The 19,863-nt window shown below is 48.8% G+C and overlaps 1 protein-coding gene across 1 annotated transcript in view; it reads left to right on the top strand.

The window, feature by feature from the left end:
- Window positions 1-1,804: 1,804 nt before the first annotated feature.
- The window catches only part of SQOR (sulfide quinone oxidoreductase), a 37,137-nt gene continuing 19,078 nt past the window's right edge, over window positions 1,805-19,863 (top strand). Inside the window, exons 1-2 of the mRNA XM_028706358.2 lie at window positions 1,805-2,005; window positions 18,077-18,328. Of these exons, the coding sequence (XP_028562191.2) occupies window positions 18,095-18,328 (234 nt within the window). The 5' untranslated portion in view covers window positions 1,805-2,005; window positions 18,077-18,094. The remainder of the gene's footprint in view (window positions 2,006-18,076; window positions 18,329-19,863) is intronic.

Genomic DNA, 19,863 nt, shown 5'->3' on the forward strand with positions numbered 1-19,863 from the left:
GATCAACAAGCCCTGAGCATGCAAATAATGACAACAAGCTTCTGCACTGCAAGGCACCTACGGAAGTGCGGAAGATCATGAATCCTGCATTTGAGAGCGATTCTGCTGTGTCAATGCCATTAGAGACAGTTTCAGGGCAGCGCACTGGGTGCCACACTGCAGGGGGCGCCAAAACAATGCTGCAGAACAGAGCATGAGAGGTGGGAGGGCTCCAAATTTTAGCTTCGCATGGGGTGGTCTAAACCGCCAAGGGCTTGCTGATCGGAATTTTGGTGGTTCGAATCCGCTCGACGGTGGTGAGCTCCCGTTGCTCTGTCCCAGCTTCTGCCAACTTAGCAGTTTGAAAGCAGGCTGGTACAAGTAGATAAATAGGTATCACTGTGTCAGAAAGGTAAACGGAGTTTCTGTGCACTCTGGTTTCCGTCACAATGTCCCATTGCACCAGAAGCGGTTTAGTCCTGCTGGCCACATGACCCGGAAAGCTGTCTGTGGACAAATGCTGGCTCCCTCAGCCTGAAAGCGAGATGAGGCCCACAATCCCATAGTCGCCTTTGACTGGACTTAACCATCCAGGGGTCCTTTTACCTTTTTTTTTTTTTTTTTACCTTTGCTGCTGAAATTGGAGAGCTCAAAAGTCCTGCTCGGGGTGCAGGGCTGCATTCTCTTCTGGGCAAAAGCCACTAGCTTGACTCAGAAAGACAATGGAGTGCACCTCCAGGGGTGAAGTCAAACCACTGGAGAATCACAGTGCCTGCTGTGGCTGCAGAGACTGGTAATTTCTAACTCCTAACGGCTGCCTCCCATAGGCATAGGGGGGCAGCTGCCCCCCCAAATGAAGTAAGGTAAAGGGAGCCCTGACCATTAGGTCCAGTCGTGGCCGACTCTGGGGTTGCGGCGCTCATCTCACTTTATTGGCCGAGGGAGCCGGCGTACAGCTTCCGGGTCATGTGGCCAGCATGACTAAGCCGCTTCTGGCGAACCAGAGCAGCGCACGGAAACGCCGTTTATCTTCCTGCCAGAGCAGTACCTATTTATTTACTTGAACTTTGACGTGCTTTCGAACTGCTAGGTTGGCAGGAGCAGGGACCAAGCAACGGGAGCTCACCCCGTAGCAGGGATTCAAACCGCCGACCTTCTGATTGGCAAGCCCTAGGCTCAGTGGTTTAACCCACAGCACCACCTGCGTCCCTCCTAAATCAAGTAAATCATTACAAAATACTCTTATTTATTTATTTATTTATTTATCTATTTATTTTATACTTTTCGATTTTATACATTCCACTAATTCTACACATTTCACTGATTTTACCATCATTTTGACATTTCAAAACTTGACTTCCTTCCCCCTCTTCCTGCGGTTCCTTAAAATTATTTTTAGTATCTTCTGCATATCCAAATTAACTTAGTTTGCTCATTTATTCATCTTCTGTAAATATATACTCTTATAAAACTGCAGGTCATTGCAATAATCCTGCCAATGTTTTCATCTGCTTAGAATTTATCTGTAAACATTCAACAAACCATTTCCATTCATATATATATGTATGTGATTCCTGCCTTGCACCAGGTTGGGCCAGATGACCGCACGGGGTCCTTTCCAACTCCACGATCCTACGCGAACTGTGTTAATTCCAATGGGCCTACTCTTGAGTAAAACTGAGTTGGGTGCAACTTATTGCCAGCCAATAAAAGAGGGTGCGTGTGTTTACAGATAACTCCATGCAGTCCAGAGTCTAAAATCACCTAAGCGCACCGGCGTTTCTGGAGCGCCCAGAATTTATTGCGCAGGGAAACATCATGCCGGGGCGCAAGTGTGATCCGGAGAGGGAGCGGCGTTTGTTTGCCTTCAGCCCCGGCCTCCGCCCGGCCCCTCCGGGCTCTTCCCTCTGATAGGCGAAAGAGCAGCTCTTGCGCAACAGGCGGGCGGAGGCTGCGCAGCCATCGGCCATCAGCTCTGAAATTAGGGAGAGCAGAACTGGGAGGTCGGTTTCTCTCTCTCTGGCCGGTGAGTTTTCTTTCCTGGGGGGATCAGGGTTGAAGTTGCCTGCTTCTTCCTTCCTTCCTTCCTTCCTTCCTTCCTTCCTTCCTTCCTTCCTTCCTTCCTTCCTTCTTTCTTTCTTTCTTTCTTTCTTTCTTTCTTTCTTCTTGCAGCGCTCCTTTTTCCCCTCTGCGCTTTTAACAGCTGCGCCAGGTGGAAATTCAACCGGTGAAGCTCCGCCCGTCGCCAGATCTTTTTTTCCCGCCAGCAAAACTCCACCGGGGGAGTTTGAGGGGTTTGGAGGGCAATGAGGAGCAGCAGGGCAAGAGGATTTTCGGCTTGGGGTCAGAGGTGGGGGGAACTGGGATCCCATCAAGCCCAGGCAGCAGGGCCACTGGTCAGGGATGATGGGAGTTCAGCCACAACAGGGTCCCCACCCCCGGAATGACTGGCTTCCTTCCTGACAAATGGAACAGAAGAGAGTGTTTCTGAGCATGTGGAGATTTGGCTGCAGCCCAGTAAGCTACTAGGCGGCGTTGACAGAGCAAAAAAAATATCATATTCAATTTTATGTGATTTTGTTGGTTAATTGTTAATGAGAGCAATACTTCTCATGTATTGGGGGGGGGGTTCCTTTAATTTTTGTTTTATTTTGGGGATGTGTGTATTTGACATGACAAGGCTCCATCATGTTAGGAGAAGCTTTCTTTCCTGGGTGACTGGAAAGGGTTGTGACTTCTAAGAGGCCACATTTTACCTGCAGTTTCACATCATTTGAAATCTATTATTGGTATTGGTATTGGTACAGTGGTACCTTGGGTTAAGTACTTAATTCGTTCCGGAGGTCCGTTCTTAACCTGAAACTGTTCATAATCTGAAGCACCACTTTAGCTAATGGGGCCTCCTGCTGCTGCCGCGCCGCCGGAGCACGATTTCTGTTCTCATCCTGCAGCAAAGTTCTTAACCTGAAGCACTATTTCTGGGTTAACGGAGTCTGTAACCTGAAGCGTATGTAACCTGAAGCATATGTAACCCGAGGTACCACTGTATTGGAATTGCCGGTAAAACAGACTTGCCTGCTCAAACCAAAGTCCATCTAGTCTATTTCCACCAGAGGTTTCTGGGAAGTTTGCTAGCAGGGTGTGATGGGCATGACCCTTGTAAAGGTAAAGGTAAAGGACCCCTGACAGTTAAGTCCAGTTGCGAACAGCTCTGGAGTTGCGGTGCTCATCTCACTTTACTGGCTGAGGGAGCCAACGTTTGTCCACAGACAGTTTTTCTGGGTCATGTGGCCAGCATGACTAAGCCGCTTCTGGCGAAACCAGAGCGGTGAACTGAAACGCCGTTTACCTTCCCGCCGGAGTGGTACCTATTTATCTACTTTGCACTTTGACAAACTGCTAGGTTGATAGGAGCAGGGACCAAACAACGGGAGCTCACCCCGTTGCGGGGATTCAAACCGCCGACCTTCTGATTGGCAAGCCCTAGGCTCAGTGGTTTAGACCACAGCACCACCCACGTCCCCATGGGCCTTGTACCTGTCTCTAAAAAAACAGGTACCGGGAGGTATACAGCCTTTGAGGTTCCTTTTGGATATCACAACTACAGAGCTTTCGTCCATGAACAGTATTGCAGTCATGTAATCTACAGCTGGCTGCTAGTGATAGACTACTGCTGCTAGACTTACATTTGCTTGTGTGATTGATTTGGGGCGTGTATAGGGTGTTCGGGGAAGGGGACACATCATGCTCCTTCTGGGGTAGTTTGTCCAAGTTTGGTCCTCACCCTACACTCAGCTCCCACCTGTGGCTGCTAGAAGCTGTGAGCATGCGACAGCGGCCACAACCCCAGAAATGGCTTTGATTGGCAGGCTAAACCAGGTAAGGATACCCAATGGGTCTCAAACCCTTGGTGAGTTAGAGACTTCCCCTGCATGCAAAGACAGACTCCGGCAGATTGAACAGACCTGTGGGTCCAACGGTCAAGAAGGCGGTTTCTGCACATGCTGTAGAGGGAAGGGAAGGGCAGAAAGAACTTGTCAACCTGGGAAGGTAGCCCATCAATTGGCGGAGGAACGGGGGGGTGGAGAGAGCAGACCGCCCCCGGCACCACGGTAGGGTGCCATCTTGGCTGCCCCCCCCCCCGGCGAACATGTGCTGTGGAGCCCCGCATGCACTGGGTGCCACACCCCCACAGGCAGTGCTCCACGCACCCAGAATGTGTGCCACACCTCCATGGGTGGCATGCCACGCCCTCAGGGCGTGCGCCACACCCCGGGGGCGCCAGCCACGCCCCCACCCCCAGTAGCGGAGCATGTACCTTCGCCACTGAGCCCATCTAGGGGAAGGAAAACTCTGGTCCTAAACCCTTGCTGCCTTGAGGGATATATAGTGGTACCTCGGGTTAAGTACTTAATTCGTTCCGGAGGTCCGTTCTTAACCTGAAACTGTTCTTAACCTGAAGCACCACTTTACCTAATGGGGCCTCCTGCTGCCGCTGCGCCGCTGGAGCACGATTTCTGTTCTCATCCTGAAGCAAAGTTCTAAATCCGACGTACTATTTCTGGGTTAGTGGAATCTGTAACCTGAAGCGTATGTAACCTGAAGCGTATGTAACCCAAGGTACCAATGTATTTGGGAAAAGAAAAAGGCTGCAGAGTCAACCCTACACAAACCCATAGTGGAGTCCCTAAAACAGTTGGTTGGTGCCTTGTACGCCAGTGTGGTGTAGCGGTTAAGAGCGGTAGTCTCGTAATCTGGGGAGCCGGGTTCGCTTCCCTGCTCCTCCACATGCAGCTGCTGGGTGACCTTGGGCTAGTCACACTTCTCTGAAGTCTCTCAGCCCCACTCACCTCACAGAGTGTTTGCTGTGGGCGAGGAAGGGAAAGGAGAATGTTAGCCGCTTTGAGACTCCTTAGGGTAGTGATAAAGCGGGATGTCAAATCTAAACTCCCCTCCTCCTCCTCCTCCTCCTCCTCCTCCTCCTCCTCCATCTTCTTCTTCCGGCAACTCCTTCAGCCAAGCTGGTACCAAACATATTGCTCTGCTTTCCTTTGGACCACGTCAGCGAGGCTGAGAAGGGGGTCTTGTTGTCTGGGCAGCCCAGGACCTCCACACACTGCCCAGGCTTGCGCCCCGGGGAGGTCAATTTGGTGCTCCCCACACAGCTGTTCGACTTCGCCCCTGGAGCAGCGCTCTGTTGTCTTTCGAGACCGACGGATGCCAACAACAAGATTGGTTTTTAGACTTGCAAAGTGCTTACTGGCCTCAAGTAGATACAGTAGATATCATACTCTAGATATGCACACCTCTGGTTGTGTATCTTTCAGGATGCGAACGCAGCAAACCCGGAAGTATTTTTCCGGCTTTCGCCCCTCGTGCATGCGCAGAAGCGCTCTACCGCACCGCGCGCATGCGCAGAACAGGCACCTCAAGTTGCAAATTCCTCAGGATCCAACTGGAGCTCTGGAACGGATCACGTGCGCAAATGGAGCTCCCACTGTATGAATAAATACAGAAATACAGTGGTACCTCGGGTTACATACGCTTCAGGTTACAGACTCCGCTAACCCAGAAATAGTACCTCGGGTTAAGAACTTTGCTTCAGGATGAGAACAGAAATTGTGCCTTGGCGGCGCGGTGGCAGCAGCAGCAAGAGGGCCCATTAGCTAAAGCGGTGCTTCAGTTTAAGAACAGTTTCAGGTTAAGAACGGACCTCCAGAACAAATTAAGTACTTAACCCGAGGTACCACTGTATTCTTTTTAGGAATTGCTACAAGGTAGTCTAAATGGGACGCGGGTGGCGCTGTGGGTAAAAGCCTCAGCACCTAGGGCTTGCCGATCGAAAGGTCGGCGGTTCGAATCCCCGCGGCGGGGTGCGCTCCCGCTGCTCGGTCCCAGCGCCTGCCAACCTAGCAGTTCGAAAGCACCCCCGGGTGCAAGTAGATAAATAGGGACCGCTTACTGGCGGGAAGGTAAACGGCGTTCCGTGTGCTGCGCTGGCTCGCCAGATGCAGCTTTGTCACGCTGGCCACGTGACCCGGAAGTGTCTCCGGACAGCCCTGGCCCCGGCCTCTTGAGTGAGATGGGCGCACAACCCTAGAGTCTGTCAAGAATGGCCCGTACAGGCAGGGGTACCTTTACCTTTTTTACAAGGTAGTCTGTGCAGCTGATGGTCTGCTCAGCCATGTTTATGGAAGCTATCATAAAACCATTGGTTTGTCTGTAAGGAGGAAGTACTTGCCCCTCTCCCACTTTATGTAGAGCATTGAGAAGCCATTAAGTTTGCTGGGTGTGTGATTCCCGCCCCCCTTACATGACAGACAGGAATTCAGCAGGTGGAGCGTGCCCCCCCTCCCCCCAGAATAGAGGTGATATAATGGGGAAGGCTGTGCTGCCTTTACTATCCTTTAAAAAAATAAAAATAGCATAGCATTTCTTTCAGAAAGTGGTGGTAACCCTAGAAGTCTGCGTCTACTGACCTTTACACTCAAATTGCATTGCACTTCTTTCGAAAAAGCTGTAGCTTAGTGGGAGAGCATGTGCTTTGTATAGGGAAGGTTCTGGGTTCAATTCCTGGCATCTCTCGTGAAAAGTCTAAAGTGTCAGGTGATAGGATTGTTGCTGACAGCCCGAGTAGGCACTGCTGGGCTTGATGGAGCCTGGTGGAAGGCACTTCCTCTGTAAGGAAATGTGTACAGGACTGCAGCTGAATGGTTTATTGAAACCCCAGGGTGTGGCAAGGAAGCTAAAGAAACAAACTTAGGACCGTTGGCCTTGGATAATCAAATATAAGCTTACATCAACTTCTGTTCTGCCCTTCCCTGTGGCAGGAAAAGCTTTTCTTGTGCAAGAAAAGGGCATATAGGCAGCTTTTAGGAAAGGGGTGGTGGAACCTCAGCGCCACTAGCCTCTATGGGTAAGACGCACCTGCATATTTTGTTATGTGCAAATGGCTTTAGATACCTACGAGGTCCATAAACTAGGGACGGAGGTAGCGCTGTGGGTTAAACCACAGAGCCTAGGACTTGCCGATCAGAAGGTTGGCGGTTCGAATCCCCGCGACGGGGTGAGCTCCCGTTGCTCGGTCCCTGCTCCTGCCAACCTAGCAGTTCGAAAGCACATCAAAGTGCAAGTAGATAAATAGGTACCGCTCCGGCGGGAAGGTAAACGGCGTTTCCGTGAACTGCTCTGGTTCGCCAGAAGCGGCTTAGTCATGCTGGCCACATGACCCGGAAGCTGTATGCAGGCTCCCTCGGCCAATAAAGCGAGATGAGTGCCTCAACCCCAGAGTCGGCCACGTAAAGGTCCCTTTACCTAGGTCCATAAAATACCATAGAGCAGTGTTTCCCAACCGGTGTTCCGCGGCACACTGGTGTGCCGTGAGACCTTGCCTGGTGTGCCGTGGGAGGGAGGCGGGAGAGGCGGGGCGGCGGCGGCATCTCCTGCTGGATGCAAATCCAAACATGGCGGGCGCCTCCCTCGCTCCTTTGTAGGCGGACCATCGAGAGAGAAAGAAAAGGAGGCGAAAGAGCGAGACAAGGCGCCTGCGCGGAAAGAGGAGCGAGCAGTGCGCCTGCGCGCCGCGGCGCCCGAGATTGCTTCTCCCCACCGCCCCTTGCTTCAAAAGAGGTCCGGGGACAGCGGGAAGCGCTTCGCGCTGCCCCCGGACCTCTTTTGAAGCAAGGCTTTGCGGGGAGAAGCGATCTCCCCGCAGCCCCTTGCTTCAAAAGAGGTCCGGGGGCAGCGGGAAGCGCTTCTTCCCCGCTGCCCCCGGACCTCTTTTGAAGCAAGGGGCTGCGGGGAGATCGCTTCTCCCGGTGCTCCGAAGCGGGGCGGGGGGGCGGGAACACCTGCCCCAGCCGCCCTGCTTCGGAACGCTGCCCCGAAGCGGGGCGGTGGGGCGGGAACCTCGCACCCCGCCGCCGGGCATCGGAACGATGCCCCGATGCCGGGCGGTGGGGCGGGAACCTCTCCCCCCGCCGCCGGGCATCGGAACGATGCCCCGATGCCGGGCGGTGGGGCGGGAACCTCGCACCCCGCCGCCGGGCATCGGAACGAGGTCCTGGACCTCTTCTGAAGGCAGGCGGGGGCAAAAGTCTTTGCTCCCCCCGCCTGCCTTCCCGGGACAGCGGAGACTTCTCCGCTGCCCCGGGCGATCTTAAAATGCTGGCGGGCGGGAGCGAAGCGTTCGCTGCCGACCCCCAGCATTTTAAAATCTCCTCGGGGCAGCGGAGACTTCGCTCCCGCCCGCCAGCATTTTAAAATCGCCCCGGGACAGCAGGGGCTTTTAAAATGCTGGCGGTCAGCAGCAAAGCCCTCCTGTCCCCGGAGCTTGCGGGGCGGGAGGTGGGAAGAAGGGCTTTTCTTCCCACCGCCAGCCTTCAGAACAGCCTTCTGAAGGCTGGCAGTGGGAAGAAAAGCCCTTGTCCCCCCCCCCCAGCCTTCAGAAGAGGTCGGGGGACAGACTGTCCCCGGACCTGGTCTGAAGGCGGTTTCCCTAGGAATGCATTAATTGATTTTCAATGCATTCCTATGGGAAACCGTGCATCGCAAGACGAAAAACTCGCAAGACGAAGAGACTTGCGGAACGAATTAATTTCGTCTTGCGAGGCACCACTGTACTTTTTATATAGTCAATATAGGCACAGAGTTAAATTTTTTAACATTTTCTAATGGTGGTGTGCCTCGAGATTTTTTTCATGAAAGAAGTATGCCTTTGCCCAAAAAAGGTTGGGAAACACTGCCATAGAGCATATATTCAACACAAAAAAACAGCAAAAATTAGTTGTTGACAAAGGACAGCTGAACATATAAAGGGGTTGCATTACCTTCAGTAGCTTAGGGCCTCATCAAACCTAAATCCGGCCCTGACTGTGATCAACTCCCGCCCAAAACCTATGTCCCCACTGTCAAAGGATGTGTGGATCCAGAACTGGCCTCCACAGTCACTTACGGACTCATAGTTAAAACTGTGTTTATGGAAGACAATCTTACTCGGCTACGAGTGATTGCCAAAGAAGATGATGTACGGTAAGTTCAGGCTCAATGGCCTGGGTCTGCACTAAGAGGCAGCCAAGATGGTCCCCTATCCCTGCTAAATAGCTCCAGCGCTAACAGGAGTCAACTTCAGCTCTGTATTGCTCAGCAGTAAATTGCAGCCTTTTGCTTACTTGGCATTGAGCTGGGCTGTATGTAGCATAAACAAGACCTTGGAGGACAACGTCTCTGCTTTACATCAAACATTCTCGCCATCCAGAAGACGCTTTTATATGTGTGTTTACCTGACCTCTGGCTGCTGTCTCTGCAGCCATAATTCTTCCAAACTAAACATATCACCGTTATGGTCTGTAGGGGTGGGATGAAATAGAAGGCCAAGTTTTCCTGATTTCCACCATCTGTCTGCTATCGCATGTTGAACCGTAGTGCAGAGCATAGGTTCTCCCTCACTCGAGTTTCACGCTGAGAAAAGGTGGTGGTGTTGTTTAGTCGTGTCCGACTCTTTGTGACCCCATGGACCAGAGCACGCCAGGCACTCCTGTCTTCCACTGCCTCCCCCAGTTTGGTCAGACTCATGTTTGTAGCTTCGAGAACACTGTCCAACCATCTCGTCCTCTGTCGTCCCCTTCTCCTTGTGCCCTCCATCTTTCCCAACATCAGGGTCTTTTCCAGGGAGTCTTCTCTTCTCATGAGGTGGCCAAAGTATTGGAGCCTCAGCTTCAGGATCTGTCCTTCCAGTGAGCACTCAGGGCTGATTTCCTTCAGAATGGAGAGGTTTGATTTTCTTGCAGTCCAAGGGACTCTCAAGAGTCTCCTCCAGCACCAGAATTCAAAAGCATCAATTCTTCAGCGATCAGCCTTCTTGATGGTCCAGCTCTCACTTCCATACATCACTACTGGGAAAAACATAGCTTTAACTATACGGACCTTTGTCGGCAAGGTGATGTCTCTGCTTTTTAATATGCTGTCTAGGTTTGTCATTGCTTTTCTCCCAAGAAGCAGGCATCTTTTAATTTCGTGGCTGCTGTCACCATCTGCAGTGATCATGGAGCCCAAGAAAGTAAAATCTCTCACTGCCTCCATTTCTTCCCCTTCTATTTGCCAGGAGGTGATGGGACCAGTGGCCATGATCTTCGTTTTTTTGATGTTGAGCTTCAGACCATATTTTGCGCTCTCCTCTTTCACCCTCATTAAAAGGTTCTTTAATTCCTCCTCACTTTCTGCCATCAAGGTTGTATCATCTGCATATCTGAGGTTGTTGATATTTCTTCTGGCAATCTTAATTACGGCTAGGGATTCATCCAGCCCAGCCTTTCGCATGATGAATTCTGCATATAAGTTAAATAAGCAGGGAGACAATATACAGCCTTGTCATACTCCTTTCCCAATTTTGAACCAATCAGTTGTTCCATATCCACCTGCTGGATTTTTGTCAAAAAGCAGCCAAGTAATTTTGGCATAGCATCGGGACATCAGCTCCACGCAAGGCATGACGTATAGGAGCAACAACTGGTAAAAGATAGATGTAATATTTTCCAAGGACAGGAAGAAACAATATGGACAGAATAAATGTCACACACAGGAAGAACAAGGATACAGTATGAGATTTTCACTTGTAGACTTATAAACCATTTAATGTGTCACCACGAAAAGAAGTTATAAATACTGCAGCTGTTGTATAAGGGGTTACTATGATGACTGGAATGTAACTGAGATCAATAAGATTTTGGAACGCAGAAATAAAGTAAATTGTCAAACCATAAATTCTAGCACGCTGGAGGGGGGCACCTAAATTATATACCATATTTTTCGCCCTATAGGACGTACTTTTTCCCCTCCAAAAATGAAAGGGAAATGTGTGTGCGTCCTATGGGGTGAATGCAGGCTTTTGCTGAAGCCTGGAGAGCGAGAGGGGTCAGTGCGCGCCGACCCCTCTTGCTCTCCAGGCTTCAGGAAGCTTTGCGCAGCCCTCGGGAGCCCGGCGTGACGGCTGCGCGGAGGTGCGCACTGCAGCCCTGGGCTTCGCGCAGCTCTGCGCAGCCATCCGGAGCCCGGCGCGAAGTCGCGCTGGGCTCCCTAGGCTTGCGGATAGCAGTCTGTTCTGGGGGCTGGGGTCGGGGGAAGCTCGGGCTTCCCCCGCGCCAGCCCCGCGCCTGGGGGGGAAATAATTTTTTTTCTTTATTTCCCCCCCAAAAAACCTAGATGCGTCCTATGGGGCGAAAAATACGGTAATTTGGTGTTTGAATGATTGATATTAGGAACTGTATTATAATTTAATTTTTAAAAATTCCTTCCAGTAGCACCTTAAAGGTAAAGGAACCCTGACCATTAGGTCCAGTCGTGACCGACTCTGGGGTTGCGGCGCTCATCTCGCTTTATTGGCCGAGGGATCCGGCATACAGCTTCCGGGTCATGTGGTCAGCACGACTAAGCCGCTTCTGGCGAACCAGAGCAGTGCACGGAAACACCGTTTACCTTCCCGTCGGAGCGGTACCTATTTATCTACTTGCACTTTGACATGCTTTTGAACTGCTAGGTTGGCAGGAGCAGGGACCAAGCAACGGGAGCTCACCCCGTTGCGGGCATTCGAACTGCCGACCTTCTGATCAGCGAGTCCTAGGCTCTGTGGTTTAACCCACAGCGCCACAAAAGCTCATACCAAGAACAAACTTAGTTGGCCTCTAAGGTGCTACTGGAAGGATTTTTATTTATTTATTTTTTTGTTTCGACTACGGCAGACCAGCATGGCTACCTACCTGTAACTTGTACTATAATTTGTCTGATATAATGAGGCTATTATTGGATTATTGTAATTGAAAACTAATAAAAATTATTACCAAAAAAAAAAAAGCAGCCAAGTAGAATAAGTCCGTTCAAGTTTCTAGTCCACAAGATGCTGCTGGGAGTGGACAGCATTTTGCTCTCTATAAAATCCAGGTGGGCACCAAATTTTTTCTCTGTTGCAATCAATCTTGGGACAGCTGCTCTTGGGTCTACTGAACTGTTGCACACAGAGGACTGTGGGGATTATATTGCGTGCTTTCCACCACTTTTTTACAATTTGAAGGAAGCTGCTGTTTAATCATTAAGCCACAGAGCCTGGTGGGGAAGGAAACTTGCAGTCATCCCCTTTTCACTGAGCACGAGTTTGATAGCAAGAGCTTTATTTACAGGGCAATGATGGAGATATGGAGCATATGCTGTTGGTTTATATGTTTACGCTTCCACTGCTAAAAGGGGAGAAAGGATTGTGCTTTTATTGCTGTCTAACTATAAAACTAGTCCAAAAGTTAGCTTTAATTTTTGAGCTTCGAACAGCGAGTCCAGCCATAGTTTTATACCCTCTAACACGGTGGTCTCCCTTTTGGGGGGAACCACTTTAAAATCACTGGGAAGTCTCAGTAAACCACCTAATAATAATAATAATAATAATAATAATAATAATAATGTGTGTGCATTCTGCAAATCAAAGCACATACAAAACATTTGGTTTCCCATAACCATGGCCTTGCTGTTCTAATGAGATGGGTGAAGAAAAGTAAAATAAATATATTTTCCATCAGCGAGCAGCATCCATGTTCAAATCAGCACCCAGCCAAAGGACATTTCCCCTCTGTTCAGTAATCTGGTCAGTCTCATGTTGTTGTTTAGTCGTTTAGTCGTGTCCGACTCTTCGTGACCCCATGGACCAGAGCACACCAGGCACTCCTGTCTTCCACTGCCTCCCGCAGTTTGGTCAGACTCATGCTTGTAGCTTTGAGAACACTGTCCAACCATCTCGTCCTCTGTCGTCCCCTTCTCCTTGTGCCCTCCATCTTTCCCAACATCAGGGTCTTTTCCAGGGAGCCTTCTCTTCTCATGAGGTGGCCAAAGTATTGGAGCCTCAGCTTCAGGATCTGTCCTTCCAGTTAGCACTCAGGGCTGATTTCCTTTAGAATGGATGTGTTTGATCTTCTTGCAGTCCATGGGACTCTCAAGAGTCTCCTCCAGCACCATAATTCAAAAGCATCAATTCTTCAGTCTCATAGAATCATCGCCTTGTAGAGTTGGAAAGGACTTTGAGCATCATCTAGTCCAGCCCCCTGCAATGCGGGATTTTTTTTAAAAAAAATTATTTGATTTCACAAGTATAAAATTAAAGGTAAAAGGTAAAGGTACCCCTGCCCATACGGGCCAGTCTTGACAGACTCTGGGGTTGTGCGCCCATCTCACTCAAGAGGCCGGGGGCCAGCGCTGTCCGCAGACACTTCCGGGTCACGTGGCCAGCGTGACAAGCTGCATCTGGCGAGCCAGCGCAGCACACGGAACGCCATTTACCTTCCCGCCAGTAAGCGGTCCCTATTTATCTACTTGCACCCGGGGGTGCTTTCGAACTGCTAGGTTGGCAGGCGCTGGGACCGAGCAGCGGGAGCGCACCCCGCCGCGGGGATTTGAACCGCCGACCTTTCGATCGGCAAGTCCTAGGCACTGAGGCTTTAACCCACAGCGCCACCCGCGTCCCTTAGTATAAAATTATAACACTACAAACATGCACATCCACATTTAAAGATTCCTTCGAATCTCTAGACTTCCCACCTTTCCTTCCATGGGTCCTATTATTAACCTTTTCTACTGCATATTTTCCAACAGTCCATGTTTTAAGTCACTCCATTTTGTCCATAGTATTTGCTACATTACAAGTCTTATTGCAATCCTGCTAATGTTTTCATCCAAGCTAAATTATAAATTTTTCCCATTCTTTTTGAAGTTTTGGTCTTCCTGGTTCCTGAGCTTTCCAGTCAGTTTCGCCATTTCAGCGTAGTCCAACAGTTTAATTTGCCATTCTTCTCTGGTAGGGACTTGATCTTCTTTCCATCTCTGGGCTAGTAGCATCCGTGCGGCTGTCGTCACATACAGAAAAAGTCTTTTCTGCTCCTTTGGAATATCAGCACCTACAATTCCTAACAGAAAAGCCTCTGGTTGTTGTTTTTTAAAATAAAAGTTAGTTTAAACATTTTTTTCAACTCATTATACAGTATATCATTTCCCAGAATGCTTTTTTTAACCTTACACTTCCACCACATATGGTAAAAGGTGCCTTATTTCTTTACATTTCCAGCAGATATTTGTACCTGTCTTATACATTTTTGCTAGTTTACTACGAGTCAAATACCATCTGTACATCATTTTCATTTCTTTCATGCATGCCGAAAAATGTAAGTCAGTTTTCCATAACCTTTCCCAATCTGAAAATTGCATCCCTCGGCCAGCCCTAACCCTGGTTTAAATGCATAGATTTGCTGGCATTCCATTAAGTTTGGCTCATTAGTGCTACTAAAGTTGTTTATTTTGCGGCTTATCCAGAATTGATCCGAACTAATGGCCTCTTAAACATCACGCTGGGTTTTTCCAGCAAAAACAACACAATCTACTTCCTTCATCTGATATGACTAATGAAGCCGACTGCAGTCCACAAAAGCTTTAGGCATAATAAATTTGGGATAGCCTTTAAGGTGCCACAAGACTCTTGTTTTAGCCACCAGATAGTCTCTTTGCCCCCAACGTTTAAGGAATTAAATTCAGGGGGGTGGATGCGAGGTGGCAAAAGATCTCTGAGCCTGCTTTGCAAAGCCTGCGTCTGGAAAGGAGAAGGAAACGGTCGAAAGAGCTGAGTCATTTGTCCCGAGTACAACATGAATGCTCTGTGTATATCAAATATAGCAGCCTTGCGAAATTTCACTGAACGTCATCCACTTTCCCCAACTTCCTCCTGTCAGGAGAAGTCTGCAGGGCGAGGGAAAATAGAATAATAGGGAGCAACTCCCTTGGGTGGAAAAGTTGCGACATTCAGGACTTTTTAGTTTAGAAAAAGATGAGTAAAGGAGGGGGAATGCGACAGAAGTGTTTAAAATTATGTTCACAGGTGGTGGGGATAGAAATATGTACATTGGGGGGGGGGGGCAAAGGGTGTTTAAGGAGATAACAGAAATCACTGGGTTAAAGCTGACCAAAAGTCCAGAGGTAGCATTATGGGTGGCGCTGTGGGTTAAACCACAGAGCCTAGGACTTGCTGATCAGAAGGTCGGCGGTTCAAATCCCAGTGAAGGGGTGAGCTCCCGTTGCTCGGTCCCTGCTCCTGCCAACCTAGCAGTTCGAAAGCACGTCAAAGTGCAAGTAGATAAATAGGTACCGCTCCGGCGGGAAGGTAAACGGCGTTTCCGTGAGCTGCTCTGGTTCGCCAGAAGCGGCTTAGTCATGCTGGTCACATGACCTGGAAGCTGTACGCCGGCTCCCTCGGCCAATAAAGTGAGATGAGCGCCGCAACCCCAGAGTCGGTCACGACTGGACCTAATGGTCAGGGGCCCCTTTACATTTACCTTAGCATTATTATCAATTTACGATGGGGTGGAAGGTTCGCAGGCTAGGAAGGTCCTGCTCACAAATTTATTGGCAGCTGCGCAAATTATTATAGCTAGGAAGTGGAAGGGGCAAGCAGAATACAAAATGGAAGAAATGGTATAAAGAGGTGTGGGATATAGCTGTTAACGATAAATTAACATGTGCCATTAAGGTAAGACGGGGAAGATGCAGGAGAAATGATTTTGAGGAGAATTTATAGAATTCACCAGGATTTGGGTGATGGTGGAGGAACTGCTTAAAGTGGTATGATGCTGCTTTAAATGTGTGGTGCTTTCTGGTACCAGAGAAGAATGGCAAACTAAGCTGTTGGACTACGCTGAAATGGCAAAACTGACCGGAAGGCTAGGGAGCCAAGAAAACAAAAACTTCAAGAAAGAATGGGGGAGAATATATAATTTATTTAGGAGACCACTGTAAGCAGAGGAAAACATTAGCAGGATTTTAATAACACTTGTAATGTAAGAAATAATATGGACACATACAAAATATAGATTATAAAATAATACGCAGTTGAAAATGTTGACAATGGGACCCATGGAGGGGAAGGCAGGAAGTCTGGAGCTTCAGTGAAATCTCTAAATATGGATATGTATTTGGTGTTGCTATAACTCTACACTTGTTAAATCAAATAAAAATTATTTCAAAAATAAATAAATGTGTAGTGCTTACTCTGAAAGCAGCCTTTCTCAACCTGTGGGTCCCCAGATGTTGTTGAACTACAACTCCCATCACCCCTAACTAGCAAGGCCAGAGCTCAGGGATGATGGGAGTTGTAGTCCAACAACATCTGGGGACCCACAGGTTGAGAACCGCTGCTTTAAAGGAACACTGTGGATGTGACCTTTGACACGGCACCCGAGTATTCCAGGTTATCAACATCTGTTTGTATAGCGCCTTCGGGCAGCTCGCACTCATGGCTCTACCCACAGAACCTGTGATAGGAGCGGTACCTGTCAGGCTTCAGGGAATTGGCTTCCCTGCAACGCGCTCTACGTGGGGCTACCTTTGAAGGTGACCCGGAAACTGCAGTTAATCCAGAATGCGGCAGCTAGACTGGTGACTGGGAGGGGCCGCCAGGACCACATAACACTGGTCCTGAGAGATCTGCATTGGCTCCCAGTACGTTCCCGAGCACAATTCAAAGTGATGGTGCTGACCTTTAAAGCCCTAAACGGCCTCAGTCCTGTATACCTGAAGGAGCGTCTCCACCCCCATCCTTCAGCCCGGACACTGAGATCCAGCTCTGAGGGCTTCTCATTGCGAGAAGTGAGGTTACAGGGAACCAGACAGAGGGCCTTCTTGGTAGTGGCACCCGCCCTGTGGAACACCCTCCCTTCAGATGTGAAGGTGATAAGCAGCTATCCTATCTTTAAAAGACATCTGAAGGCAGCCCTGTTCAGGGAAGTTTTTAATATTGAATGCTGTATTGTTTTTAAGACTTGATTGGAAGCCACCCAGAGTGGCTGGGGAGACTCAGCCAGATGGGCGGGGTATAAATAATAAATTATTATTATTATTATTCCTCCCTCGTGGCAGTAGATAAACAGAACAAAGGAAAAGAAGTCTTCCTACCAGTTAGAAACTTTAATAATCACAGCGAGAGAAAAAGAACCCATCTCCTAGGAATGGTGGTGTTCCCCCCTCCATCCCTATTAATCTTTGTCACTTCTACGTCTTGTAACCTGAGCTTGGAGCCACTGCGTTTTCTGTTCTGCCACTTTCTGAGCTCTCCGGGACTTTGGGGAAGGGAGGTGGATACTATCCAGAGACAGTGAATCTGTTAACTTTCTCTCTTCTGGTGTTTCTTCTGCTAGCTGTATTTCCCAGTATTTCCCAGCTTCTGCTTTCTAAACTATGCCCCTCTGCAAACCACTGTTCCAGATCTATACAGTGGTACCTTGGGTTACATACGCTTCAGGTTACAGACTCCGCTAACCCAGAAATAGTACCTTGGGTTAAGAACTTTGCTTCAGGATGAGAACAGAAATCGTTCTCTGGCGGTGCGGCAGCAGCAGGAGGCCCCCTTAGCGAAATATAATAATAATAATAATAATAATAATAATAATAATAATAATAATAATCCCCCAGCCACTCTGGGTGGCTTCCAACAAAACACTAAAATACAATAATATATTAAACTTTAAAAGCTTCCCTAAACAGGGCTGCCTTTAGATGTCTTCTAAAAGTTTGGTAGTTATTTTTCTCTTTGACATCTGGTGGGAGGGTGTTCCACAGGGCGGTTGCCACTACTGAGAAGGCCCTCTGCCTGGTTCCCTGTAACTTGGCTTCTTGCAGCGAGGGAACCGCCAGAAGGCCCTCGGCGCTGGACCTCAGTGTCCGGGCTGAACGATGGGGGTGGAGATGCTCCTTCAGGTATACTGGACCAAGGCCATTTAGGGCTTTAAAGGTCAGCACCAACACTTTGAATTGTGCTCGGAAACATACTGGGAGCCAGTGTAGGTCTTTCAAGACTGGTGTTGAAAGTGGTGCTTCAGGTTAAGAACAGTTTCAGATTAAGAACGGACCTCTGGAATGAATTAAGTACTTAACCCGAGGTACCACTGTACTGTCTTCCTGCTCCTGGGAAGATTCAGGATCAGGATCAAGAGGAAGGCAGCCCTCAGCATGGTCCCTGACGGTACCCAAATGGTAATGTAAACCAATGTTTTCACCACTCACATCTCTCCTTAACGCTTCGCAGATTTGACGCTGTCCCAAGATGGCAACAGTTGGATTGGTGTCTTCGTGTGCCGGTGTGCGTCCCATGGTGCCTTTGCTGAGGCAGGGGGTTCAGAAAATGAGATCGTCCCAGTTGCACACCACAGCCAGGTCTGCTTCGAAGGATTACTACGAGGTGCTTGTGTTAGGAGGAGGCACCGGCGGGGTCTCTATGAGCGCACGGATGAAGCGAAAAGTCGGAGCTGGCAATGTGGCGGTTGTGGAGCCCAGTGAGGTAAAAATGTGGCTCTCCCTCTTCTCCTCCTGCCTCCATCCCAGTGGGCAGCAAGTTCCTAATATTAATAGTTACCTCCCATGCATCGCATTCCTCTCCCACTGGCATTCCAGACAGAACAATCTTGAGAAGTTCTCTCTCACAGCTGAGCAGGGGTGGGGTGTATATAAATTTGCTCAAAAAGACCCAATGTGCATAATTTTAATTAGGTGGTGCTAGGTCTGCTGGGACTTGGGTAGCGCTGTGGGTTAAACCACTGAGCCTGGGGCTTGCCGATCAGAAGGTTGGCGGTTCAAATCCCCACGACGGGGTGAGCTCCCGTTGCTCGGTCCCTGCTCCTGCCAACCTAGCAGTTCGAAAGCACATCAAAGTGCAAGTAGATAAATAGGTACCGCTCCGGCGGGAAGGTAAATGCCGTTTCCGTGCGCTGCTCTGCTTTGCCAGAAGAGGCTTAGTCATGCTGGTCATGCTGTATGCCGGCTCCCTCGGCCAATAAAGCGAGATGAGCACCGCAACCCCAGAGTCGTCCGTGACTGGACCTAATGGTCAGGGGTCCCTTTACCTTTACCCTTTAGGTCTGCTGGGGGAGAAATTTACCGGTACGTTTCGAAGTTTGTAAGCCTCATTTAAATTAAAATAAGAACACTATAATTTATTTAGGAGACCACTGTAAGCAGATGAGAACATTAGCAGGATTCTAATAACACTTGTAGTGTAACAAATACAATGGACAATATGGACAGATATAAAATATAGACTATGAAATAAAATACAGTTAGAAATGTTGACAATAGGACCCATGGCTGGGATGGGAGGGAAGTCTCGAGATTTAGAGAAATCTCTTTATACGGATATGTATTTGGTGGTATTATAACTTTTCATTTGTAAAATCAAATAAAATTGATTAATTTTTTTTAAAGAACAATACTTCATCGCGGGATTTTAAGCAAGCAATCAGAGAGAGTCTCCCTCAGATCATTTTTGCCTGAGACAAGATGTTCTCCTGTTAACAGGGTAGGATTGAATGCTGCTCACCCACGTATTAATTGTCTCAGTTTTGGCCTTCATTTTTGATACCTAGGGGGCTGCAACATTCCTGTCTTTTTGCATTGCATCTAGAAGAACAAATGCTTCTTGACCTGGAAAGATCACTCACCGGGCGGGGTGTGGGTTGCTGTTCTCATCTAGAAATAGAACATCCAGGACTTGGGCTGAGTTTACGCATTTTGAAATATTAAAATTTGTCGCCAGGTGGTGAACATAATCTGCAGCTGCCCTATATGGAGTCGGAGCACGCATTCAGCTGTAGGCTAGGGAGACATTTGATTCACTACACTTTTAAAGACAAATCATTGTAACTCGCACCATGTGAGAACCAAAAGGCAGCAATCCATCAGAATTTGCACTTCTCTGAATTTTGCTCTGCTGTTCTCCAGCCATGTATTGTGTACAAAACTACATACAGTGGTACCTCGGGTTACATACGCTTCAGGTTACATACACTTCAGGTTACAGACCTGAGCCAGAAATAGTAC

Source organism: Podarcis muralis, chromosome 14 (genome assembly GCF_964188315.1).
Source record: "Podarcis muralis chromosome 14, rPodMur119.hap1.1, whole genome shotgun sequence".
Taxonomy (NCBI): domain Eukaryota; kingdom Metazoa; phylum Chordata; class Lepidosauria; order Squamata; family Lacertidae; genus Podarcis; species Podarcis muralis.